The sequence below is a fragment of the Daphnia magna genome, linkage group LG3 (assembly GCF_020631705.1).
Source record: "Daphnia magna isolate NIES linkage group LG3, ASM2063170v1.1, whole genome shotgun sequence".
Taxonomy (NCBI): Eukaryota; Metazoa; Arthropoda; class Branchiopoda; order Diplostraca; family Daphniidae; genus Daphnia; species Daphnia magna.
Window position 1 is genome coordinate 13382001 of NC_059184.1, and position 27543 is coordinate 13409543.

At 38.2% G+C, this 27543-nt stretch overlaps 1 protein-coding gene across 1 annotated transcript; it reads left to right on the forward strand.

Annotated features, from left to right (window-relative positions):
* Nucleotides 1-9060: 9060 nt before the first annotated feature.
* On the forward strand, nucleotides 9061-18573 carry LOC116918532 (vang-like protein 2). The gene is given in 11 exon segments (XM_045171542.1): nucleotides 9061-9547; nucleotides 13747-13984; nucleotides 14073-14383; nucleotides 14794-14929; nucleotides 15411-15434; nucleotides 15436-15951; nucleotides 16185-16340; nucleotides 16423-16599; nucleotides 16677-16863; nucleotides 17009-17217; nucleotides 17538-18573. Coding segments are annotated over 10 exon segments (2094 nt in total). The 5' UTR covers nucleotides 9061-9547; nucleotides 13747-13825; the 3' UTR covers nucleotides 17757-18573.
* Nucleotides 18574-27543: the final 8970 nt, after the last annotated feature.

The following is a 27543-nucleotide window of genomic DNA, read 5'->3' on the forward strand; positions in this document are numbered from 1 at the left end:
CTTTTGACACCGTGCTATAATACGCGTCCATTTTTACTTTTCTGTGTTTAATTAAAAAAAAAAAAGGAATCAAATCAGAATTAAGCTTGTCACCCATAGCGTTTTGAATTTGAAAAAAAAGGCGCCTTTAAAAAACAAAATAATACGACAGGGTTAGTAGCGCCAAAGCGCGCTCAATTTGAAACGGTCGTTATTGTGCACGAAATAAAATACTAGGTGTATTGCTTCTATTGAAGAAAAACTACCGCGCTATCTTGAAAAATAAAAGGGGGTTACACAGCTGACCCTCTTTTTCTCTTCTTCTTCATAATTAATGGATGCTTGCAACGGAACGTAATCAGGAAACAACAAAAAATGTACAAGAGAATTTCATTTTTTTTCTTCTTTCAAAAAGACGTGACAGACTCCCCCCCAAAAAAGAAGATGACCGGCAGCTAGCTATATATAATAAGGCAAAAGAGCACCTATACACACATAACACACCAATAAATTTTGAGAAAGGAAAAAAAAAGAAGGGAAAAAGGAGCGCCGCAGCCACGAGAGAAAAAAAAAATAGCAGTTATAATAATAGATGGGGTTCCTATAAAAGAAGCACCCAAAAATATGTTTCTCTCTTTTTGTATGGCGGGAGAAGACAAGAAAGTGTTTTTCGTGTGTCAGCCATCCTCAGCGTAGAATTACAATAGGGCGGCCCGTTGGCCGATGGGTCAGCGATGGGCCCACTGTGTCGCCGTTTTTTTTCTTCTTCTTCTTCTTCTTTCCGTGTCGACAACACCGTTGTTATTACCCGGTCATTATATGAAGCCAACAGTTTTTTTTCCCTTTCTTTCTTGTTTTGCCTTCTCTTCAAATAAAAAGAGAATAAAATGCTTAAATGGTCAGAAAGAAGAACATTTCCTTTTCTCTGTCCCCCTTTTTTTTGAAATTTATTTTTTTTTACCTGTGTGTGGTCTGGGGGGGGGGAGGGGATGTTTTTTAAATACATGGATGCTATGATCCCGTCTGTATATACACGAGATTTCAGTGTGTCTCATCCGCTTTTGGCTTCGTCAAGCGGAAAAATAGAAAACACAGTGTGTTCAGGACATTTTGACGGTTCGCCGCGCTCCGACTTTATTTCTTTTTAAAATTTGTAAATCATTTAAAACAAAGGGAAAAAAAAAACCAGTTCAGAACTTTTCAAGTGACCTTATCGGGCGTAGAATAGGAAAAAAACGTTAAAACACAAACAGCGCGGCGACGTCTGGAACACACACACTCAGAGAAACACCAAGCGTAATTTAAACTTATTATTATTATTTGTTGTCTGCCGAGGTCTAATTATCACAACGTGCCGCAAAAACAAAAACAAAAGCCTCTTAAACCCCCCCCCCCCCAAAAAAAACAAAAAAAACAATGAAAAGTATTTTTTTAAAACACGTTACGTGATGAATATCTCATCAGTTCAGCAACTATTTCCAACAATGGCCATCTCTTGTTATAATCAAAATGTTTTTTTCAAATTTAAATTCCCGATGAGAAATCATCTCGGGAAATGAACTTACTGGCAATAATTGGTGGCTATTTGACCGGCGGGATGGCATGAGCAATAACACGGCAATATATTCCATAGCTGCCAGCTATATGATTCTAATATTATAAAGCGGCACGAAAATTCATATAGACGTATACTGGTATAGAATTTCGATTGATGCGGGTTTGAATCGTGCCGCGGCGCCTCCGAGTGACGACATGATTTCATTTTTTTTTTTTTTTCAAAAAGAAAAAAAAATGAATGATGTTTTTTTGAAAGATGAACACTCAAGAGTAACAATACTTGCACCGTTTCTATAGTTGGAAAACAATATTTTTGAAGGGCTCAGTTTGGAAAGGAAATTATGGAGAGGGGCGTGAGTATACCGAAAAACACAAAGCGTATCGGATTGGAATCACTCACGGTACGCATCGGGAGACTACACAAAAAGATAATATTTTTTGTTTTCTATTTATGAAATTCAGAAGAAGAAAAAAGAAAAAGGAGGGAAAGAAATGACAAGTCTACCTGTCGGCGTAATTATTCAGCAAGTTAACGGCCGACTTGGAGCCATTAGCAACTGTGGTAATAACATCAACCTTTTTAAGTAGAAAAAAAAACTCAATGTCCGGCGGTGTATCTCATCTTGCGACATGTTTACGATTTATTTTTTTTTTCTTTCGGGGAGGCTGTTTGTTGCCAAGGGTGCCTATTCAGCGCGTCCATTTGAACTTCGTGAGGTTATTTTTGATGACGCAACACACACCTGTATGCCAGTTTAAATTTTTGTTTGCACCGATTTTTTTCTTTTTCTTTATTTGGTCTTACCAACAAGAGGACAGGTTTCCCCCACTTGTTTTTGACTGGTGGATTGATTATTAAAAAAAAAAGAAAAAAGAACCAGTTTGTTTGTTTAGCGAGGTCGAGTCGATGACACCAAGGTTGTACGTACAACAATAGCTTTGGACGAAATTCAGTTGCGCTCCGGCCTGTGAATGTCTTACAGTGCACGCACAAGAAAGATGGGAGGAAAAACAGAACTGATAAGAAAATGACATGACGAATGCATTAACAAGCTAATGGTGCGTGTAGCGGCTGCTGCACGCGGGAGCCATTGACTAATGAACATCTCGTCGTCTATGGGCTCACCTGTCTGTGAAACGAACCCGTCAAAAACAGAAATCAAACGATGATTTTGTTTTTGAAAGTTTCATTTTCTGTGATTTGTTTTTTAATAAGACGCAAACGGGCGGCAGAAAAAAAAAGAAAATTCGATTAAGCTTATCTGACATCAGTCAATTTCCGTTTACGTCTACTTACGTTGCAAAAGAAATCGATTTGCATTTCCTTTCTTACAGAGGGGGTCATCAAAAGGGCCATTTTTTTTTTCTTCTTTTGTTTTGTTGAGAAACGCAGTTATAAGGCGTGGTTGCATACAACTGTCAGTCACTCCCCTGATAAATGTTTAAGAGAAAAAAAAACTGGTCCGTTCCTCCCTGGCCGCCTAAAAGAAAGAAAATTGTCGTTTTTCAGACATGAATTTGCTGCCGAAATCCAACTTGCTTATGCGTGTGTTTTCCCTACTTGGTTATATGCCCTACGTTTATAATGTTAGCCTCTCGATTATCTGTTTGTATTCTTTACTCGTCATGAAAACGAGGAGGATATCGAGAGCAAAATGGGGGGATTGATAAACCTGTTTAGTGAGTGGTCAGGTCGTTTCTTTCGTCAATTGATTCTGTTAACGTTGTCTTCTTTTTCATTTGACTTTTTGTTTTTGTTTAGGATTTCCATTTGAAAAAAACAAAAAAAACAATTCTTGTTCTTAAACGTGAAGACAATTTTAAATCAAACAAGTTTGTTTTTGTTTTTTTCCCTAAAAGAATTAAATTTTAGCTTTTGTTTCACTTTTCTGCCGCTAGTCGTGTGTTGGATCCCCTCCCCCCCAAAAAAAAACTACCCAAAAAAGGGACGATGGTAGCAGGTTTTAAAATAATTTTTCGTGTTTTTAAAAACTAAAAATAAAAAAAAAAAAAATGCCCTCTGGACGGAACGATAGAGTGCACATATAGCGCTTCTTGAGTTCTTTATCATTCTTTTCTTTTTGCCTTCAGTTGGCATAGTTATCATCATGACCTCTTGATTTATAAAATATAGAGATCGTGACAGCGTTGTTTGACGGCCTTCTTTCCTATCGACAATTAGACATTCCCAGGGAAGGGTGTGTGTGTGTACAGGGCTTCTCAAAAGGCCCAGATATACTGTTTCGTGTAACATCAATCTGGGCTTGCATGTATAATGAGTTGTTATTGAATTTCTTCCGCAGCATAGCAGCTCTGGAAATAATTCTATTCTTCTTTTACTTGATACAATAAAAAGAGCAAAAAGAGAAGCGGCTTTCCACCTTAACTATCACGTTGTGTATAGCACCTTGTGTGTGTGTGTGTGTAATCATCTTTTGTTACTTTACGACCCAACGGCCTTGATTGCCAATAGGGTCGGGTGCTTCTGTGTTTCCCATTTCACACACACAGGATCTCACCGCCATTGTAATTCAAATGTATATATTCCCTCTAAAAAGGATCGTGTCCGTTTCAATCGGACCCAACATGCATGAAATTTTTAGCTGCTACCGACAACTTGGAGATAATATTCAATCATATCCCTCCTGTATATTAATTGTAGGGGCATTATTCATAAATGAAACATCAAAGGACATGTGTGTTTAACCAAAAAAAAAAAATGCGAAGACAACGGTTGCCCTAATTGGACAGCTTCTTTGATACGAATCGTGAATATTAGCAATAGTGTGAATGAGGTATGGCTCATTGATCTAATTTTCGTACCACCCACATCGACGACGACCATCTGGTGAGGAACTTAACGTATGTAATCAAAAATTTTAAAAGTGGTCATGTACTGAATTGTCTATACATGCTAATAGACATTAGAAACTCTACATTTAATAGGCATCATTTACACGCAAGGACATGCTGTTTCCATTGTTCGTTAATGACAACCTTCAAGCCTAGCAGGCACAACTTTTTTAATTCGAGTTCTCTCATTTAGATTTCTTGGTGTGTGTACTATCTCTTTCTACTCGTGTATATTATTACTAATGATAATCAGCATATCAAAATGCAAGGACATTTCTTGTTTCAGAATGGCGGCGAATTTTGAAACAATTCCCGGTTTGAGCTTCATTTAAACGAACCTACGGCGTGTAACATCTGTAACATTTGTATTCATTTGGCTCAATGAAATTGAATTTTCTAAAATTATTCTTCCAATTTTTTAAAAATGAATTATGCTGAATTTAAGAATGAAAAAGAAATATTCATTGAAAGTTTATCTTTTTGTGTCATCATTTCAAAAGGATGCTTTTGTTTCTCCTTCCGTCTTCCGTTCTGATTGTTGATGTGTCAGTATCGTGTCACCCTGGGTGGCAAGACACACCCAAAAAGCAACAGTACCTTATGGTTTTCTTTATGAAAACAAAACAAAAAAAAATTGCCCGTTGCCTTTAGTTTTAAAAATTTTGCTTCCAGCTGAAAAACCGGAAGCTGATTGTTGCAGTAGAGTCTTTTATCTCAATTTCATTCGCTTGGCCGGCTACCAATTGTTACCCAAAAGATGTTCATCATTTCGAAGGTAATGTATTATCCTTTGATTGCCCATCAAGTCCCGTATAAACTGTCTTTTAATAAAACCTGTGTGTGTGCAGTCCTATATTGAATAATTTTCAACTGAAAGTACAGACGATAGGTGTCTCTCCAAAACATTAAAAATCTGTTACGGAAAAGTTCATTACGTGCTCGCATTTTCTCGATTACTCTCGTGTATCAACAACAAATCTCTGTGTGAACAACAACAAAAAAGATGGCAACAATCAATCAAAACACACCGTTGCCTCACATCATATTGTTTTTCACCAAAACTAACAAAAGAAGAACGCTTTTGAAAAGGGGGGACGTAAAGTTAGTCTGCTTTCTCTGCCAAGAACACATGCTTTAATCTAAAACAAGAGATTGAAGTGAACGCAATAAAACAGCAGCTGTAATTCGTGCCATCTACTTTTTTTGTTGTGTTCCAGACAAGTGTGATAACAGTATGTAGATATTCACATGTTTGAATATGATTTTCGTGTGTGTTCAACATCTCATCCATCATCCGTAACGAAGGCTGTACGAATCTTGATTGCAATCACCCCGATTTGGGTGAGCATTTTTCGAACCGTTTTTTCCTTTCGTTTTGTTTCTAGAATACAGACATCATTTAGTTCGTCTCGTTTTTCTTCTTCCAAAGGCTGATGACTCGTATGTTAAACCACGTAAATGTACTAACGTTGATAGCGAGACAGCACGTTCCAAATTATCCTGCAGGTCACGCCCTAGAGGAACATTTCCGAAATGGTACTATATACAACCAGAAATCCCCCCTCCTCCTCCCTCGTGTAACACACGGGTGTGTAAGTTATTTGGAGACGAGGGTTGGGCAAACTAACAGATCAATAGTTTACATCACTTGAATGTGGGGGGGAGGAAACTACCCTGCAGGAGCGATGCGTCACGTTTCAGTGTATCGGTTGTCATGGTAACAATGGTAGACGAAAAAAAAACAGCACGAGAAAGCGTTCCTTCACTGTCGTCGCTCTGTTGTCTTCTTGTCATTGGCCGAGAGAGCGCAGTAATTGACTCGTCAACTATCGAAGAAGGGGGGGATAAAAAAATCCATCACGGTCATGAAACGAGACGACCTTCGTTTGTACAAGATTCTTTTATCCAAATATTGTTGAATTTTTTTTATTTCGGATTAAATTTTAAGGAAAAAAAAATAACCTGAAATAAAGAAGTTTTTGTTTGGGGTCATCAAATCAGTTTTCGTATGGTAATTTCTTTTTCTTTCCCATGGATAAAAAATTGTCGATAAACAAATGGAGAATCAAACGTTGAAAACCAGTTCCATATGCAACTTGGCGGCACGATGGAAACTTTTGTTGACTACTAAGTAACTCTGTGATCTTATTTTTGGTCTTTCCACTAAAAGAAGTTCGTGTTTCATTGGTTCAATCCCGTGGCCAACCGGATTTCTTTTTTGTCTCTAATTCTATGTTTGATTTAAATACATCGATGCCGACAAATATCTGAATTTTATAGAAGTTTATTCTTTTTCTTGTATAGGCCCGTTTTAGTGGGGGGATGGAAATGTACAAGAACGAATATGATGGATCATTCCATCAATTACATCCACTTAAAAGTGAATCGTGACACGTAAAATGCAACGACGTTTTTTTTTTCAACCGACATTGTAACTTGAAAATGGCGTCGTACTTGATTCACGCTTGACGGATGGTTCACTTTTCGTGTCATCCGAGTCAAAAGTCTGCGGGTCCCCTGTTATCCCGAAATAATAGAAATATTGAATATAATAGCGCCCTCTTATCGATCACTTTTTCCAGACAAAACGAAAATCTTTTTTTGTTAACAAATCAAAATTTGAATGAAACTCCAAAGAAAATGTTTTCAATTCAATAAAAAGGATTTTTTTATTTCTTTTTCGCTCTCTCTCTCTTTCTCTCTTTCAGAGATGTCAATCCCTGCTTTTTTTTTCTCATTAAAAAACCCGCGGTCGTGTCACCTTTTTTTTTCTTCATTTCCCAAACACTCTTCCGAAAAGAAAAAAAAGACTCGTCGACAACGTGATTTTCTTGGAAATGTCAAGTTCGGGAGGTCAACCTCAGTTGTCTAAAGGCATATCCTGCCATAGACGATATGCCCATCAAAGTCTCACGCCTCCGAGTGTATCCATCAAACCCATTTCTCTGTGTGAGTCCGCGTGAAACCGCGTGCTTCCCACCCACCAAGATAATCTCCTTTTCTTATTAAGAAAAATTGTTTTCATTTTGCTTTAAAAAAAATATATAGAAACAGTGACCATTACAAACACAACTGGATTTTGCTTTTTCAGTCTAGTCGACTATAGACTGGCAAGAAAATGTTAGTGTTTTCTAGCGAGGGTTAAAAACACAGAGGAAACTATTTATAAATCAACCCCCTTCTCTTCTCTTCGGCACATCAAACAAAAATAGTAGCGTTTCTTTCAGAGTGTGTGTTTTCAAACAACACTCGGGGAAAAAAAAAAGATGGCTGCTGTTTTCGACTAGTGGATTATTACGACCCCAGGACGTGATTTTCTCATGAGGCATATCGTGAACCATTTCGAAAGGCATCGTCTATAGTGGTGGATCAGCAAGCGTTTCTTTTTTCTCACGTTGGTGCATTTCATCCGTCGTCATTGACGTGCGACAGCCTTTTTTTTCCCAGTTGAGCCAATCCGACGATGCGTGTACGAGGAATTAAACCTTGAAGGAGAAAAGTTGATAATTATTTTTTTTTAGGGGGGAATGAGTAATCGTGTCATTATCAACCGCATTATAGAACGACGTGTAGTGTCCAATCAGAGAAATCAGGAAGACCCACGTAAATGCCGCGAGTGTAATGAAATCCTTTCCGGAATGCGTCGTCTGCTTTTAAGAAGAAAACAAAACAAGCCAAGAGGAAAAGAAATGGTTTGAATTTCTTCTAAAGTTTCATTCTTGACATTCTTCATTACCTTTTTTTTTTTTTTTGTTTGTTTCTTCTGATTACATTTCGAAATCTAACGTTTTTTGTATGGGGAATGTGAGTAATACAAGAAGCTCAAATGTATTAGGACTCGTTTAAAAATAATGAGTTTAAAAGGTGAATATTTCAGTAGAAATTGTTTCACCTTTTTTTTCTGTTATCTTGGTAACAAAACAAAAAAATATTTGGATTGAAAAGAAAAGAGAGAAATAAATTGAACACGTTTGAATCAGCTGTTGGTGGATCGTAGATAAACCAGCAGCTCCTTCCCGAAAGATGTGGTTACATAGAAACGTGTGCGGTTCACCCTGGGCACGTCTCGTGCAAGCATTTTATAGTTGAGATAATAATACTACAATCATTTTGCCTTGTATATACTATTTTGATCCACGCGGATGGATAGTGAGGCAGACAGGCCAACTCATGCGAAAGACGATAGAGAGCCGCTGTCCAACAGGCCAGCCCACCATTTTCTTTTTCGCTTCAATTCTTGGAAAATTGATTCTTTCTCGTCGATTAAAAAAGTTATTTTCTTTTGTTAACTGAAAACTCTTTTGTAAAACAGCTGTCGCTTTGACCACATTTTGTCACGCAAAACTTTTTTTTTTTTTAATGGTAACGATCTTATTTTGAGGGGGCAAAATGAAAAAAAAACATTTCGCTTTTATTTCGGCTTGACGACTACTACACGCCGCCTTCCATTAAAATAAAACTCCTCGCCAGAGGTCTACTGGAGTGTGTTGCAGTTGTTTCGGGTGCCAAAGACTGAAGCGGACCAATAGCATGCAATCGCCGCAGGGTCCTTCCATTTTGGAGGTCTTTTTCTCTCCCCTCCTCTCTTCTTTTCCCCCCTTTTTTTTCTTTCTTGTTCATGTATATATTTAAAAGCTAGAAAAAGAAAAAAAAAAAGGAAAAAAGAGTATGGCGTGGCTTTATCGTGCTGAAGCAGCTCAGTCGAGTGTGGACGCTTAGCCGCAACAGCAGCAGACATCATACAGCAGCCGAATTTTTATTTTTTATTCGTTGGTGTGTAATTCCCGAAAAGTGGAGGGGATTGTTCTGAACGAAGGTCCTCGTGGGGCCCATTAATCCAACAATTTTTGTCGAGTGTGTAAAGTGCATATTCAGGTGATTTCAAGTGTGTGTGTGTATGTGTGTGTGTGTGTTTGGGGGATGAAACTAAACGACGTGTAAAGCACACACAACAACAAAAAAAGACGATCTTTTCAGCGGTAACACCTCCTATGGATTACCATCAGTTAAGCTGGATGGATTATTGATTTCGTTGAGAGATCACCAGTGAAAAAGAAGTGTAAAGAAGATTGAAATCAGATACCCCAGACAATTGATGGTCTCGTAATTTGCACATCTCTCAGCAGCAGCCACTGAAAATCTGAACACACGTGAAAAGGTGAGTGTTTTTCTTCTTCCCAGGAAAATGTAGATTAGCTAAAAAAGGAAGACCATTTGTCTGCACGCTGTCCAGGCTACCATTTCTTTTTGCATTAATCCCAGTGACGAGATAGTTTTTTCTTTCCCTTTCTATTTTCTTTTTATGGAATCTTCTCTTTAGTTAGAAAAGAGAAGCTTCTTAATCCTTGTCGTCGTACCCGAAGCCCAGGGTTTTTTTTTTCTTTTTGTCCAGGAAGAAATGAATAACACTTTTTCTCTTAAAATGTTCATCGTTTTTAATGTCTTCTTTTTTCCACACGAATATTCTGTCTGCAGTTCTTTGAACGAAATTCAACAAAAGATTGAATCTAACCATTTTCAGTTTAGATTTTCTCGAGAAATCTGTAAGGGTCAGCACATTTTGTTTCCTGGGCGCTCTGATTTATGTTTTATTTTTCCCTGGAAATAAGAGAGAAGTGGAAACAGGTTTGAGACTCGTCGCCGTGGACTTGGAATCAAATGTAGACAACAAGTTTAGTTAAATATTCGTGACCCGACGCGGATTTTTTTTTTTTTTTTTTTAAGAATAGGGCAATCTCATTTGAGAGATCTCGTCGCGCCAACTTGTTGTTTGCCCTTCGCAATTGAAAAAACGCTGAGAAATTGTCGTATGAAAAAGAAGAGGCAGAATAACTGGAAATTCGAGATATTCAAATAGTTTGCACCCAACTATTGAGAGGAAATCATTACATAGATTAAATTCTTTTATCTTTCATCAAATAAGACGAAACAAATTTCTAGTCGTGAAAACCGGTCAGTTGTTTTTTGTTTTTGTTTAGCAGATTCGTTAAAAGAAAACAATGGCGTTCCTTCTTCGATCACACAATTCTCACTGGTTGTGTAATCGATGCACTACTCCGCCCTTATTTATTTATTTCAAAAGAAAAGTCAAAATATCAAAGATGTTTAGCAGTAGATAAAAGAAACAAGATACTCTTAGAAGAAAAAATTTTTTTTCTTTTGTTTGTAATGGCCATGTTTCGTGCAATGTTTTCACGACTGGATATCCCTCCCAAAAACAAAAAAACAAATGAGTAATGGATTCCGTTCAAGCCAATCATCTGATACGTTGTCATCCAAACTGCCGTGCACATAGGAATGAAAGAAATAAAAATAAATTGACTCGTTATTATTTTCACGACTGTGTTGAAAGCTTCCAAACATGTACGCGATCATTTAAAAAAAAAACAACATGGCGCTGTCATCTGTTCTTTTTCTAAGATTAGTGGAAGAATAAATCGAGCAGAGATAAATGACATCGGCCCATCATTTAAAAACAGGCCTAATATTCGGCTCTATTGATTTTCTTAAAAAATGAATATTGATGTTATCCAGAGCATCTTTCTCTTTTTTTTTTGAGTGAGAGATGGTTATCGAATTATGAAGTAGCCAAACCCAGTCGTAAATAAGTCGGCGCCCGAAACGGGGGAAAAAAAATGTCTTGTGGTTGTATTTTAGATGGCTATTGTGAAATCTATCAATCTAAATATACAACACTGAAAGAAGAGTCGGAGAAAGTAAAAACAAAAAAAACTCGATCTCAAGAGAAAGATAAAAAAAAATGCAGGAAGAAGCTTGAAAAAATTCTCCCTTCTTTTTTAACATGTTACCTGAGTACTAGAGGGGGGAGGGCGAGTATTTAATGATGGTATGGCAACAGTGGCGGTTCTCCTTGGTGTTTTGTTTTTTTCTTCTGGGGGCTGCTGGGCCGTTCACCTGTTGTAGTCGGGAAAAAGGTAAAAATTGCCCTCAGCTTCCCTTCAGGGCACACCTGGCTGGCTCTTATCTCTTTCATTCCTTCTTCCTTATATTCTTCTCTTTCTTCTACTTTTCTGAAAGTCTGGAACAAGAGGAACTGTTGCGCGACGGGTTCTTCTTCTTTTATTACTCCCCAAAAAATGTTTCCCCCTCCTTGTTCCACCGTTCATTTTTCTCCTTTCCCCCCCTCATTTTTTGTTTTTTTCGTGTGTACCTGTTGAAACAAAATGTCGCTCGAAAAATGTTTTTATAAAATCCGTATTATTTACAAGACCGCCCGCGCGAATAGGAAATGCTATATTTTTCGCGCTCTCTTCAATTATTATGTTGCACACAAAAATGAGACGCCCGTTAGCCGGTTGTTGTTGTTGTTGTTGTCCACCATCTTTGGCAATACTGCCCAATTGCCTCATTTATCTCTTGGTGTTGTTTTTCGCTTGCCAGTTAGTAGCTAACGCGAATGTGGTTGCGGGAACCGTGTTCGCTAAAGTCCTGCTGTTGCATTAAAGCACTTTAGCAGGAAATAATTTTTTGTTGTTGCCTTGAATGGTGTTGTTACGGTAGCTTTAAAAAAAAAAAAAGGGACGTGATGATGGTCATCTTCTAAAAGAGATGACGAAGCCAAAATAAAAAAAAGGAAATGTTAAGAGAAATATAAAACATTTTGAATGATAAGAGATTGTGTGTCACCTGTGTGTGACATTTTTGGTTTTTCAGTTGTGCATCTCTGGTCATCCCGTGAATGTTGTCTACATTTACAGAGGAGCTGAACAGCCCCGAAAGAAAAAGGGGAATTCTTATCGCGAGTTCACAATCTTATATCCAGGAAAAAAACACACAATGGATTTTTTTTTTTTACGATGGATGATCCCGTGTTATGGCCCGTGTGTTTTGCAGATGTTGATGATGATCTCTGGGCCTTCCCTTGACATTTATTTCAATAAAAAGCAACAAAAAAAAAACCCCGAAAGAATAAGAAGCATACATCCATGTATTACATTCAACGTCTTTATACCTTTAAACTCAAAGTATTTTTCCATGTGTGTGTGTGTGTGTGTGTATCGGCGTGTAAGAAGACCCGACAGGGAGGAAAGAAAAATCCTCTTCATTTTTTTCCACAATAAACTAAAAGGAGAAATTGATATATGCAACGATCGAGATATGATAGAAGGGGGGCTCCGATTCGTTCTATGCTAAACGGTGGATATATTTGGGAAGAAAAACTCCCGTTGAGATGATGGCGATCCCGAAAAAGGAGAGGGACGCATCCCATTCTCGTAATATTTAGGCGTGTATAGGTTTACAAAAAAAATAAAATAAAAAGCTATTCGATTTCCTTTCTTTTTTGGGGGAGGGGGGGAATGCTGACAAGACGGCCGCCAAACAGTATCGGGTTTTCTTTCTCCAGTTTATTTCGAGATCCGGGACATTTTATATTTCCCGGGTAAAATGCCACCAATGGGGTGATGTTTCTTGGCACCCAGTTTGTCCCATTCCGATTTCATTCCGTCACGCAAGCAGCTGGCGGATCTTCACATTATTCTTCTTTTAAAAAAAAATTGCCTATTTTCGTTGCCAACTGTCTCTGATTGAACTTTTCCCGACAACTTCCGACGATCTTTAAAAAGAAAAATATTTGAATCCGTTTTTTGACAAAAGGTTGTGTTCCGTTATAGAACGCGAGGCTACGTTCATCATGAAACGAAACAATGTCAATGAACGATGCCTTTTACAAGGTTGCCGTTTGTGTTAACTTGTGTTAACCTGGATCGAGTGAAAGTTACACCAACAATTCGTTTAATAAGCTGTTTCAACATCACCGGTAGAAGAAGAAGAAAAAAAAAGGTTTGAGAACGAACATGGCGAACGAGATTGCTGGTTGCCTAACAGTCTGTATATTCCTCGACCAGAGTGCAGCAGCTGTCTTGATGATTTAGCGATAACGTCAACGCATTAAGAGTCCGCGCCCTGGACTGGAAGAGAATGTCGTTGTCACACACACACACACACACACACAAAACCCACACCCAACACGAGCACAAAATAAAGGCGACAATCGTTTTCTCTTTATATTTAAGTTTTTTTTGTTTTTGTTTTTCCGTAGCCGGACAAAGGTTAAAAACTTCAGCTGCAGCATCTCATTACGGTCGACCGAGTTTGCCGTGCACGACGTGTGTATAAATTATTCATTTTTGATTGCAAAATCAAACGGCACCGCGTTTTAATTTGTTTTTGAATGGAAAAAAATTTAATAAAGAACAAACGGGAAATGAAAAATAGAGCGTGTGACGATGCGTGCGATTTTGTCGTGATAACATACGCAGTAATGTGTGAAGCAAAGAAGTGAAAATCGTCTTCAATCAATTTAATCTTTTTCTCTTGTTTTTTTCTTTTCCACAGAAGTGTCAAACGACATACCAAGAGCAGCTTGTTTTGATTACATTTCACCCCTCCCCCAAAAAAAAACAAGAAGAAACGAATGTACGATAACATGACAACGTACATGCTCTCGGATTCTCCGGAATCCGGATCGGGATCCAATCACCAACTCGGCGGCAATTCTAGTTCGAATGCGCCTTCGCTCATCGGTTCGCCTAGATCGACGCCCGTCTTCGGCAACAACGGTCATGCCCTCAAGGTATGCTCGCATCTGTACCTCTTTTAATTCTTCTTCTTTAAATAACAAAACAAAACAAAAATCCGTTTGTTTTTATTCTCATTCACAGACAAACGGTGGTTTAATGATGAACGGATCGTCAGCCGTTGGCAAAGACATGGCCGGCCATCAGATGTGGAATAACGTCGGGCACACACAGCCGCAGATGCCTCCGCCGGCCATACCGCAACATCATCACCGGAGCAACAACATCGCCGACGAAGAGAACCAATCGCTGCGCTCCGATCATTCGAATTCGATGGCCGGTTTGTCTTCGAATCGCGTCCAATCGACCCGCTCGTCCCGCCATCAGCCGAATCGTCCGCTCGCATCGTCCCAGTCGAACAAGAGCAACAATTCCGGCCATCACCGATCGCACAGGTCTATTTTCGTTGTTGTTGTTGTTGTTGTGTCGCATAAATATCCGACGTTGAGGCCAGGTGTGTGTGTTTTTTCCGCCTTGGCGTGGCTCTCATCTTGAAGGACTTAAAAGGAGCGAGAGTGCCATAATAATAACAATAGCGAAAGGGGAGGGCGGTCGACATCATCAACCTTAAATCACATCGCTCCACTTGTATTATACGCGTGAATCGCAGCAGTTTTTAGCCTTAAGAAAAGGAAACTCTTTTGAATTTTTTCATGTCCTTTCATGGATTACTAGCACTTATCTTATAAATTCAGGAAAGAGATTTTTTTTTTTTTCGATTGCATCGTCATTTAGTTCTACGATCACGTGACTTGTAATTAAAAAATGTTGTGCAAATTTGAAAAAAAAATTAATAATAATGTAGGAGTACGCGGTCGGGTCATCGGGATCACCCGCTTTCGTCTTCGCCCATGCAAACGTCAGCTGTCCTGGGCGGTAGCAATGATCGCAGTAATAGCGGCCAGCACCAAGAAGTCATTGAAGTCCAAATTCTACCACAGGTAATATTTCCCCCTTTTTTGTTTTTTGTTTAAGTTTATTCAAATGAATGTAGATGATATTCATAAAAACAAAAAAAAATAGATTTTTCTTTTCTTTTGTGTGTAAACGGCGCCATTTGATGGATCCGTTGACCCGGGTTCTGGGTTGCGGCGGCGGCGTCTCGTGTAAACAGAAAATATTTAGATATGTATATAATATATATATAGAATACGTGTTTGAAAAAAAAAAGGAAAAAAAGGGGGACCGCGTAGCTCGCGACATGCGGTCGCTGCTGGACCCGTCCGCGTTATGTGAATGGGATGAAATGTAAATGGATTTCCCCTTTCTTTTCTTTCGGGAGTACGTGTGTGTGAGAGCGTTCGGCTTTTGTGCGTTACACGACATTTGAGAGAGAGGAAAAGAATCGACTCTGTAGATAAAGGGAAATGAGAATTACACGCAATGGCGCATTGATTGATTTGCCGATGATTCACACAACAGGATGACGGATGGGGAGACAACGCCAACGGCTTTAACGGGCAACACGTCGGTGGCGTCCGGATCGATGGATGACGTGTCGAGGCTCGGCGGAGGCGATGGCGGACGTGGTGGCGATGGCGGACCCAACGATCCGGCTTGGTCATCCAACGCCATGGGTCAATTTCAAAGCCAAGGCAACCTCGGATGGAATTTCAAATGTCAGCGCTACCTCGGCTCCATCACTGCGGCCGTCCTGGCCGCCCTGGCCGTCATCACGCCCGTCGCCATGGTCCTGTTACCTCGCATGCAAATTGTGCCGCTGCGATCGGAGCAGTTGAGATGCCCGGCCGAATGCGAAGGGTTGCTCATCACGCTCACCGTCAAATTGGTCCTGCTCGTGCTGGGCAGCTGGGCCGTCTTCTGGCGGCCGACCAGAGCGACGATGCCGCGCATTTTCTTCCTGCGCACGCTCGTCCTTCTTCTCGTCTTTGTCACCACGTTCGCCTATTGCCTCTTTTACGGCGTCAGGGTCGTCGAACAACAGGATCAATTGGATTACAAGGTAATTTTTTGTTTGTTTTTGTTTTCAATTGGGATGTTGATACAATATTTGAATTCCTTTCATTTTTGATTTAAAAAAAAAATAATAATGGAAAGGAGATTTGCATGTGTGCAAATTTCTTTGGCTCTTTGCCGCTTTGAATCTGAAAGGTTCAAACGTTAAACAAATAATAATTCGTTGTGTTACCGTTTGACTTTTTACGTTCGTTTAATTAATGTTGTTCTCAAAAAAAGGCGATTGTGACGTTTGCCTTGTCACTAGTCGACGCCCTATTGTTTGTCCATTACGCTGCTGTCTTGTTATTGGAGATTCGCCAAATGCCGCCCAGGTATTATTTGCATGTCATTAGGAGTCCCGACGGCATATCCAGAGGCTACCCAGTAGGAGCCGTAAGTTTTCCTCTCATTTTTATTGCATTGAGCCCCTTTCCATCATTGAATCGATTGATTTTGCGTCCGCTGTCTCAATCAGATATCGATTCAACGGGCTGCCGTTTGGTTGCTGGACAAATACTACACTGAGTTCCCCATTTATAACCCGTTCCTGGAGCGCTTGCCACCCAGGAGGAGCCGCTCCAAGTTGACTCATTCGGCCTCTTTCAAATTCTACGACCTTGATGCCCAAAACAATCACGGATCTCTGAATCCGGTACGATTTGTTAATATTTTCCAATAGCTTTTCACACACAAAAATGTATGATTTCATTTCATTTTTGCTCCGAGTAGGCTAATGCCAGAGGCGTTTTGTCGACGACCAGCTCGTCCACGACGGCCAGACGTAACAATTCCAGCCACAATGAGAGATTCTACGAAGAACACGAATACGAACGACGATTGAAAAAGAGGCGCGCCCGCTTGGTCACGTCCGCCGAAGAGGCTTTCACTCACATCCGACGACTGCAAGCAGAACCAGGTAAACAATAAATGTCTAACCCTTTTTTGCCTATCTGTTTTCGTAACTCGCCCTTCCTAAATATATTTGAAAGTGTCAATTTCATTTCGATTTCAAACGAACAGAATAATAATAATAGTCATTGTCCCTTTTTTTATTACGTAAGGTCCTGCCGTCCCGATGGATCCGTACGAAGCGGCGCAGGCCATTTTCCCGTCAATGGCCCGCCCGCTGCAAAAGTACCTGAGGATCACGCGTCAGCAGCCGCGCCACACGGTCGAATCCATCCTACAGCACCTGGCCATCTGCCTGAGTCACGACCTCTCCGCCCGCGCCTTTGTCGAGAAGTTCCTCGCTGCCTCGCCCGTCATGCAGGTAAGGAAATCTTTTTTTTTCACGGCCTTTTTCTTTTTTCCCTCCTCGAATAAAAATGCGGACCCCATTTTTCATTCACTAAAAGGGTCCGACGTCCGTACGGCCATTAGGTCTTTGATCGTAAATTTTGTCTCTCCTTTTTTTCTTCTTCTTCTTCTTCTTCTAAAGAAAGAAAGAAATCAAAAATTTGTTTGCTTTTCACAGCTGACCCTTTTTTTTTCCCTATTTTAACGCTCTCGTAACGTGCAGAACGGAGAATAGTTCAACAAAATATGGATTTTGTTACAAACAAAATTTTCTTTTTTTCTCTCTCCCCCCAGAACGATAAAGAAAAATGTCCGATACAGACGTGGTCGCTCGTTTGCGATGTGCTACTGTCGCGCGGCATCGAGGATGGTACCGTCTTCCAATTGCGTCAAGGCGACGTCTCACTTTTGTGCCGCATCTCCAATTTGCCGCATTTCAACATCACCGAGGAGATAATCGAACCGAAGTCCAACAAATTCGTTTTGCGGCTCAGTTCGGAAACGTCCGTCTGATTTGTCCGTCGCTAGTGACGGCATTTTTTTGTTTGTTTGTTTTCTCTTTATTTATCCCCGTTTTGTTTTTTTATTTTTTATATTGAAGGATTTGAAAAAATGAAAGAAACTAGTCGTCTCATTTTTTGAAAGAAACCCAACAACGCCCGTTGCGTTTTGTGCAATTTTTTTCCCTCTTTAAATTTTAGTTTTTTTTTTATTGTTTTTCATTTTTTTATTTTTTGGAACGTTTAATATTCAAATGAAAATACTCGCAGACATATCGAATCATGTCGAATATGCGCGCTGAAATCGCCTATCGTCGTAATCAACTATTGGCTTGAATGATAATTAGGTCCTTTTTTCTCTCAAAATCATCGCGTCATGTTCACGTGTACATAATCACACTTGTTCATATATATCGATGGGGAACCCTCAAACATTGGCCGTGTACGCACCCACGTAAGTGTGGAATGCAAATTAGATGGCCCAGATCTTTTTTTTTGCCCAGCTCTTTGTTTTTTTGTTTTTTTTTTCTTTTCTTTTCAAAATTATAGTTTGCTACCATCTCTCCTTTGTTTGCCCTTTCGTTTTCTATGACTTAATGATCTTCCCATCGTGTGTAACAAACAAAACAATAACAACGAATTAACAAAAGAAGAAAACAAAAAATACTTGAATGAAGGTGCCATGTCCCTCCATTTAAAAACAAGAGAAGAACTGCCTGTATACATTTCTTTCAAGAAAAAAAAACAAAACAATACATGTTTCGTCTGTGGTGTTTTACCATGAAAAAAAAAAACAAACAAAAGGGAAGAAAAACAAAGTCTCTCTCTAGTCGGAATCTTAATTGGTCGATTTTATTTTTTGAGAAAAAAAAACAAAACAAAACAAAAAACATTTCATCCATCGTTATCATCTTCGTGAGGGAAAAATGAGCCTTCGGGTGGTTGATGAGGGCCAATTCACATTTACCTGAAGGCGACCATCTTCATTTCTGTTTTGAAGAAACTATGCGGAAACGGCGGAGACTACGTAACACCGATGAAAGAAAATGTTGCATCAAGAAGACGGTGGTTTGCGAAGGTCTAAACTACGTCACCGTTGAATGATTGGCAGCACGACCAGTAGAAACAGACGGATAACCTCAGCAGGTTGTTTTTTTTTGTGTGTCCGTTCGAGGCCGTTTCAACTTTCTTTTTGACGCGTGAAGGGGCGCCCACACTAAACACATTCGAAAAGATGGATTCCCTTTTATATACAAACACACAGACACCTGTTTCTTTCTGGCGTTTTTGTTTTGTTTTTTTTTTTCCTCTTCTTTTTCTTTTTTAAAAATCCCTACCGAAAAAGAGCAGCGGCTGCTGTGATTGCCATGTGTGGTCACTTGGATGTATGCACGTTACGTGTGTCTAATACGTGCCGACCCTGACGCTTTTTTTGTTGTTGAAAATATTACAGTCAATACCTACATGGAAAATCACTCGCCTTGTCGGTGTAATAAGGGGGGGATTGTCCACAAAAGTAAAATAGAAAAAAAATAAATATCCAGTCAATACATTTACCGGACAAAAGAATGCACCGCATTTTGCTTTAAAAAAAGTGTACACACACCGGGTATACTTAGTGGTATTATGTATATGATGGGATGTAAAAATGCTCAACGTCAGTTTGCATATTTCATCATGTCTGTAATGTCCATGGTCTTTGCCAGCCGTCCTCCCTCCTATCTCTTTAGCTCGGTTATAAAAATGCGACTCAAGTATCGAAGGTTATATACGACGTATCGACTACATGTGGAAGGATTTCTTTTTGGGGGGAACAAGAAACCGGAGAATGGTACACAGCAAAATCTGTGCCAGAAATGCCAATAGCTCAGAATGCGCATCGAGTCCTCGTCGAGGCGGCCGACATTCCTTTTTGCCCGCGTCCTGTCCGCCGCGAATACCGATCCGCTGAATCGAGAAAATACGTGAATGTTTTTGTTTTTTTCTTCTCATTTATTAGTGGGACTTGTCATCGTTGAAATGATTATGACATTGAGCATTTACTCGAGAACGATCCGTTAGTGAATGCACAACAGGAAATGTTGATATCAACTAAGCCGCGTTTTAAAATGTTCAATTATTTGAGCGTGTTCAAGTCTGGCTATTTTAACCTTCTTTCTCGTTTGGGAGGGGAGTAATGGATAGGTGGGGAATGGTTACCTTATTTAACTGGTTAGTTACTTGCGCATCAGCGATGAGTAATCTAATGATAAAATACGGGAACTCTATGGGGGCATGGAGAGCCTTCAAACAAAATGTGGAGGAGGAGTTCTTTCGTTTTCCTCTGGAAAAATGATGATGATGATGATGAGGCTCATCCCGGTGTCGACGGATGAGAGAAAAAAAGGGAAATCTTTTTTTTGTATTGTGCGTGAAGAAGGGAAAATTATTAGGTATTTGTAGAATAAGAAAACTCTTTGAAATTTATTTGCCCTTTGGGCAATGAAGAATGGCTGTATACGAGTGTTGGCTTGGCTTGATTCTCTGTATGGATATGCAGCGAAAAGGTGCTGCTGCGGGCAGTGCGCAATTGCGTGATGTGTGCTTGTACAAACAGCGCAACAGCAGCGCCGACCGATGGGCAGCAGCACACGCCCGCGTTTCTCTCGACAACCATCTTCTTTTTTTTATATCTATGTACCTTTAAGTATAGATACACGCAACACACAACAAGTAAAAGGTAAAAAAAAAGAAGAAATAAACAGGTAGGACGCAAAGAGATATTCGGTGCGACGTGAATAAATTAAAAGATTTCCCTTTTTTTTTTCTGAAAGAAAGAAAGAGAATTGCTAAATGCAAGTGCCATCAGCAACACACACACAAAAAAGATGTTCCCCGCCGCGTCGCTTATGTTTTCCGATGCTAAAAGAAATGTTGATGCGCTTGCGCGCATCCCTTAATGAAGCAAACTGGTCTTGTAGAATTTTCCTTTCCCATCTTTTCTTCAAATGGAACATGACGACTAGTCTTCATCGCTATAGCATTCCTCTTTGAAAATGCTTTCCCTGGGCATCAGGTTCTTTCTTTTCCCCCATTACGACGAGCACCTTATCATTAAAAGAAACGCGTCAAGTGGAGCTCTTCTCGTTGATGCTCTTTTGCGTGAAAACTAGTCGTTCATTTCGGCTGGTCAAACTGAAATAACGGCCCGCTAATGTTCCCATTCTTCACATTTTACCAACACAAATGGGGTGACGAAGGGCGAAAAGAAAAAGAAAAAAAAAAACTAACAAAAACATGACCGAGTATAACGATGGCGATAATAGCATACCTGTTGCAAAGTGTAGCTCTCGATGGCTGTGTCTGCTTATTCTGCCGTAAATTTTTTTTTTTTTTTTTGTCCAGCAGTTATATTGCACGAGTGCTCATTTCTCTGTTTTGTTTGCGGCAGCTCGCTGCCCATTACTGTCTAATAGCTTTGATTTGTTTTACAACCTGCAACTCGGCTATACATACACCACTATAGACGTTGTGTATACTCGTGATGGTTGTCTTCCTACTTGTTTCAATAGTTTATTTACTATGACTTGCCAAGACAGCCAAAAAGATTTCTTCGGCAGATATTAAAAAGCCCTTTGTTTTGTTGTGCAAGTCGATTTTTGTTTTGTTTTTATGATGGCGTAGATGTATATGTAGCCTCTTTTAAAAGTCAACGTGACTGTGTGAAGCAAAAGAAAAACAACTCCCGTTGAAGCGCTTTGCGTTGATGTGCTCGCTCTCCCGCGACCGAATAATAATCTGACCGGATCACGACCGCCATCGCGCCCACAGCCGCCGCTACGAATGCTAGTGGCTTTTGGTGGGTTCTAGTGTCTTTTTTTTTAGATGGCTTCCTGCACGACTGGAAAAAAAAAGGCGATTCCGATCAAGCAGTCCTTAAAAAGCCAAATAATAAAGGGAGGGGAGGAAAATTACCTTTCATGCTCAAACACGAGAGAATACGAGAAACATAACAGAATAGAAAAAAGGTAAAATCCAATTTTCTTTTTTTTTTTTTTCTTTTCGGTTTTATTGTTTTTTATATACATTGATTCGGTTTCCCAGGTAGATTGTAAATCAAGAGCATTGGATAATGCCTTTTCTACACCCACTCTGGAGTTGCAGCCCGGTGCTTTTGCACGTATAGAATTCAATAAAAATTTCAGACGAGGTTGGAGGTGAAAAACAAAAAAAAAAGACTGAAATTACCACAGCACACGAGAGTCAAAGTACCGTTTGATCGTGTGGGCCAATTTCATTTTGCTACAAGACACGCGCTGTTCTCCTTCTTACATAATAGCAGCAAAAAAAAACAAAAAGAGAAGAAGAAAAATCTCCCGCCGCTTGATTCGGCTGCACAACACACACAAAAAAACAGAGTCGAACAGCACAAAGTTGGTAGTAAGGAGTTGCTTGTTGTTGCTTTTCTATTTCGTAGTTTTCCATTCTTTTTCTTTTCTTTTTTTACGACAGGTCGCTTGTGGGTTTTACAACCGTTGGGCTCTGTCGTAAATCGCTCCCTAATTGTTTTCGAATCCACGGCATTTCAGCTCATTTCATATACAGGAAAAGAGAAACGGGACGACGATGTTGGAGGGCCCACTTTATACGCGCATAACAGACAGACAAACATGCATACACCGATACAGACGGACGGACAGCAGAGAGCCGTAGATAGTAACAGCCCCCCGAAAAAAACAAAACAAAGCAACAAAGCCAAAAAAATATCGGATGTTCTGGTAGTAGTTGTTGTTGTGTATCTTTTCTTTTTCTTTTAATACTTTTTCGTTTTTTTTTTTTTTATTCGAATTTTTTACGACAGGGTGGCAGCAGCAGCAGCCCAAGCAGCAGCTCTGGCAAACATGCGAGCAATGGATATTCATGCTGCCCATTTTCAAAGCGTTTTTTCCCCGTTCGGTCGTTGAGTTTAGCATCGACGCCGCTCTTATGTGTGTTGCCCACTCGAATACCTGGCACTATCGTTTTGGGAACTCACAGCAAGTGATGGTTTTTTAGCTGGCTGGTGTTTTAAAGCTTTAAGTCTCAGCTCTTAAAGAATAAAAACAACGACAAACGGAAAATTTTTGTCGTTAAAGTAGAGCTCTCCGCTGAGAAGAACAAGCCTGGGCGCTTGAAACACTGCGCTGATTATATCTATTTTTATTGATGAATGGAAATCAAGAATGGGGAAAACTATAGTCCATTCTTTTTCTTTTTTTTTACGAGGAAATGAATAAGCAAAACATAACGTATGTGCCGCATCAAAGCGAGAAATGATCGGAGATTTTTATTGAATTTTGATTTACGCATTCAACGATCAGGTTGTAAAGAAAATGCACATTCCGTTGAAATTCCGAGTCTTTGTGTGTTCTAATTAGCGCCATATTTCGTATTTCGGCTTGGCAAAACATTTTAAAATTATTAAAAAAGCCAAACCTGTTAAACAGCTCAGTTTTAACATGGACTGCCTGAAACTAGCCCGTGAATCGGCTACATTTATGATACGTTAAGATGTTGAATGTCCTGAAAAGAGTTATTGAACTATTCATCAGTTCAATTTCTCTGTGTTTTTTTCATTATTATTAACAAATCTGTTTTATTTTCTTATTATTATTTATTTAGTAAAGAAAGTGTTACTACGAAGGCTCAACGAAATTAAAAATAATCCTCGTTCTAAATTGAATTGTAACCATGTATTTTAAATGAAATCTAGAATTTACCCCAAAATGAAAAAGTGGGAAGGGTGTGGACTTCCCACTTTTTTAAATTTGCAAAAATTGACATCTCTTGGAACTACGAGGATACGATACGAGAGGATTACGAAAATCAGGTTTATTTTTACCTGGGAACACTTTTGTTGCGAAAATTTCTGAAATTACTCAGCTGACAAAAAAATTAATCCTATTGTCGAAATCAGCGTTCAATTTGGTGTATAATGTGTAATTTTTATTGATTTCCAAGAGATGTCCGTTTTTGCAGATTTTGACAAAATTGGGAAGGCTATACCCTTCCCACTTTTTCATTTTTGGCTAAATTCTAAATCTAATTCAAAATACATGATTTCCATTCCAAATTGAACGAAGATTATGAAAATCAGGTTTATTTTTGCCTATAACCTGTGGCTTTTAAAATTTAAGTAGAAAATGGAAGATAAAAGTTGTTGCGCGAATTCCTTTTGTTCCGTAAATTTTAGAAATTACTCGACTGACGACAAACTAATACTATTATCGAAATCAGCGTTCAATTTGGTGTATAATGTGTAATTTTTATTGATTTCCAAGAGATGTCCGTTTTTGCAGATTTTGACAAAATTGGGAAGGCTATACCCTTCCCACTTTTTCATTTTTGGCTAAATTCTAAATCTAATTCAAAATACATGATTTCCATTCCAAATTGAACGAAGATTATGAAAATCAGGTTTATTTTTGCCTATAACCTGTGGCTTTTAAAATTTAAGTAGAAAATGGAAGATAAAAGTTGTTGCGCGAATTCCTTTTGTTCCGTAAATTTTAGAAATTACTCGACTGACGTGAAAACTAATACTATTATCGAAATCAGCGTTCAATTTGGTGTATAATGTGTAATTTTTATTGATTTCCAAGAGATGTCCGTTTTTGCAGATTTTGACAAAATTGGGAAGGCTATACCCTTCCCACTTTTTCATTTTTGGCTAAATTCTAAATCTAATTCAAAATACATGATTTCCATTCCAAATTGAACGAAGATTATGAAAATCAGGTTTATTTTTGCCTATAACCTGTGGCTTTTAAAATTTAAGTAGAAAATGGAAGATAAAAGTTGTTGCGCGAATTCCTTTTGTTCCGTAAATTTTAGAAATTACTCGACTGACGTGAAAACTAATACTATTATCGAAATCAGCGTTCAATTTGGTGTATAATGTGTAATTTTTATTGATTTCCAAGAGATGTCCGTTTTTGCAGATTTTGACAAAATTGGGAAGGCTATACCCTTCCCACTTTTTCATTTTTGGCTAAATTCTAAATCTAATTCAAAATACATGATTTCCATTCCAAATTGAACGAAGATTATGAAAATCAGGTTTATTTTTGCCTATAACCTGTGGCTTTTAAAATTTAAGTAGAAAATGGAAGATAAAAGTTGTTGCGCGAATTCCTTTTGTTCCGTAAATTTTAGAAATTACTCGACTGACGTGAAAACTAATACTATTATCGAAATCAGCGTTCAATTTGGTGTATAATGTGTAATTTTTATTGATTTCCAAGAGATGTCCGTTTTTGCAGATTTTGACAAAATTGGGAAGGCTATACCCTTCCCACTTTTTCATTTTTGGCTAAATTCTAAATCTAATTCAAAATACATGATTTCCATTCCAAATTGAACGAAGATTATGAAAATCAGGTTTATTTTTGCCTATAACCTGTGGCTTTTAAAATTTAAGTAGAAAATGGAAGATAAAAGTTGTTGCGCGAATTCCTTTTGTTCCGTAAATTTTAGAAATTACTCGACTGACGTGAAAACTAATACTATTATCGAAATCAGCGTTCAATTTGGTGTATAATGTGTAATTTTTATTGATTTCCAAGAGATGTCCGTTTTTGCAGATTTTGACAAAATTGGGAAGGCTATACCCTTCCCACTTTTTCATTTTTGGCTAAATTCTAAATCTAATTCAAAATACATGATTTCCATTCCAAATTGAACGAAGATTATGAAAATCAGGTTTATTTTTGCCTATAACCTGTGGCTTTTAAAATTTAAGTAGAAAATGGAAGATAAAAGTTGTTGCGCGAATTCCTTTTGTTCCGTAAATTTTAGAAATTACTCGACTGACGTGAAAACTAATACTATTATCGAAATCAGCGTTCAATTTGGTGTATAATGTGTAATTTTTATTGATTTCCAAGAGATGTCCGTTTTTGCAGATTTTGACAAAATTGGGAAGGCTATACCCTTCCCACTTTTTCATTTTTGGCTAAATTCTAAATCTAATTCAAAATACATGATTTCCATTCCAAATTGAACGAAGATTATGAAAATCAGGTTTATTTTTGCCTATAACCTGTGGCTTTTAAAATTTAAGTAGAAAATGGAAGATAAAAGTTGTTGCGCGAATTCCTTTTGTTCCGTAAATTTTAGAAATTACTCGACTGACGTGAAAACTAATACTATTATCGAAATCAGCGTTCAATTTGGTGTATAATGTGTAATTTTTATTGATTTCCAAGAGATGTCCGTTTTTGCAGATTTTGACAAAATTGGGAAGGCTATACCCTTCCCACTTTTTCATTTTTGGCTAAATTCTAAATCTAATTCAAAATACATGATTTCCATTCCAAATTGAACGAAGATTATGAAAATCAGGTTTATTTTTGCCTATAACCTGTGGCTTTTAAAATTTAAGTAGAAAATGGAAGATAAAAGTTGTTGCGCGAATTCCTTTTGTTCCGTAAATTTTAGAAATTACTCGACTGACGTGAAAACTAATACTATTATCGAAATCAGCGTTCAATTTGGTGTATAATGTGTAATTTTTATTGATTTCCAAGAGATGTCCGTTTTTGCAGATTTTGACAAAATTGGGAAGGCTATACCCTTCCCACTTTTTCATTTTTGGCTAAATTCTAAATCTAATTCAAAATACATGATTTCCATTCCAAATTGAACGAAGATTATGAAAATCAGGTTTATTTTTGCCTATAACCTGTGGCTTTTAAAATTTAAGTAGAAAATGGAAGATAAAAGTTGTTGCGCGAATTCCTTTTGTTCCGTAAATTTTAGAAATTACTCGACTGACGTGAAAACTAATACTATTATCGAAATCAGCGTTCAATTTGGTGTATAATGTGTAATTTTTATTGATTTCCAAGAGATGTCCGTTTTTGCAGATTTTGACAAAATTGGGAAGGCTATACCCTTCCCACTTTTTCATTTTTGGCTAAATTCTAAATCTAATTCAAAATACATGATTTCCATTCCAAATTGAACGAAGATTATGAAAATCAGGTTTATTTTTGCCTATAACCTGTGGCTTTTAAAATTTAAGTAGAAAATGGAAGATAAAAGTTGTTGCGCGAATTCCTTTTGTTCCGTAAATTTTAGAAATTACTCGACTGACGTGAAAACTAATACTATTATCGAAATCAGCGTTCAATTTGGTGTATAATGTGTAATTTTTATTGATTTCCAAGAGATGTCCGTTTTTGCAGATTTTGACAAAATTGGGAAGGCTATACCCTTCCCACTTTTTCATTTTTGGCTAAATTCTAAATCTAATTCAAAATACATGATTTCCATTCCAAATTGAACGAAGATTATGAAAATCAGGTTTATTTTTGCCTATAACCTGTGGCTTTTAAAATTTAAGTAGAAAATGGAAGATAAAAGTTGTTGCGCGAATTCCTTTTGTTCCGTAAATTTTAGAAATTACTCGACTGACGTGAAAACTAATACTATTATCGAAATCAGCGTTCAATTTGGTGTATAATGTGTAATTTTTATTGATTTCCAAGAGATGTCCGTTTTTGCAGATTTTGACAAAATTGGGAAGGCTATACCCTTCCCACTTTTTCATTTTTGGCTAAATTCTAAATCTAATTCAAAATACATGATTTCCATTCCAAATTGAACGAAGATTATGAAAATCAGGTTTATTTTTGCCTATAACCTGTGGCTTTTAAAATTTAAGTAGAAAATGGAAGATAAAAGTTGTTGCGCGAATTCCTTTTGTTCCGTAAATTTTAGAAATTACTCGACTGACGTGAAAACTAATACTATTATCGAAATCAGCGTTCAATTTGGTG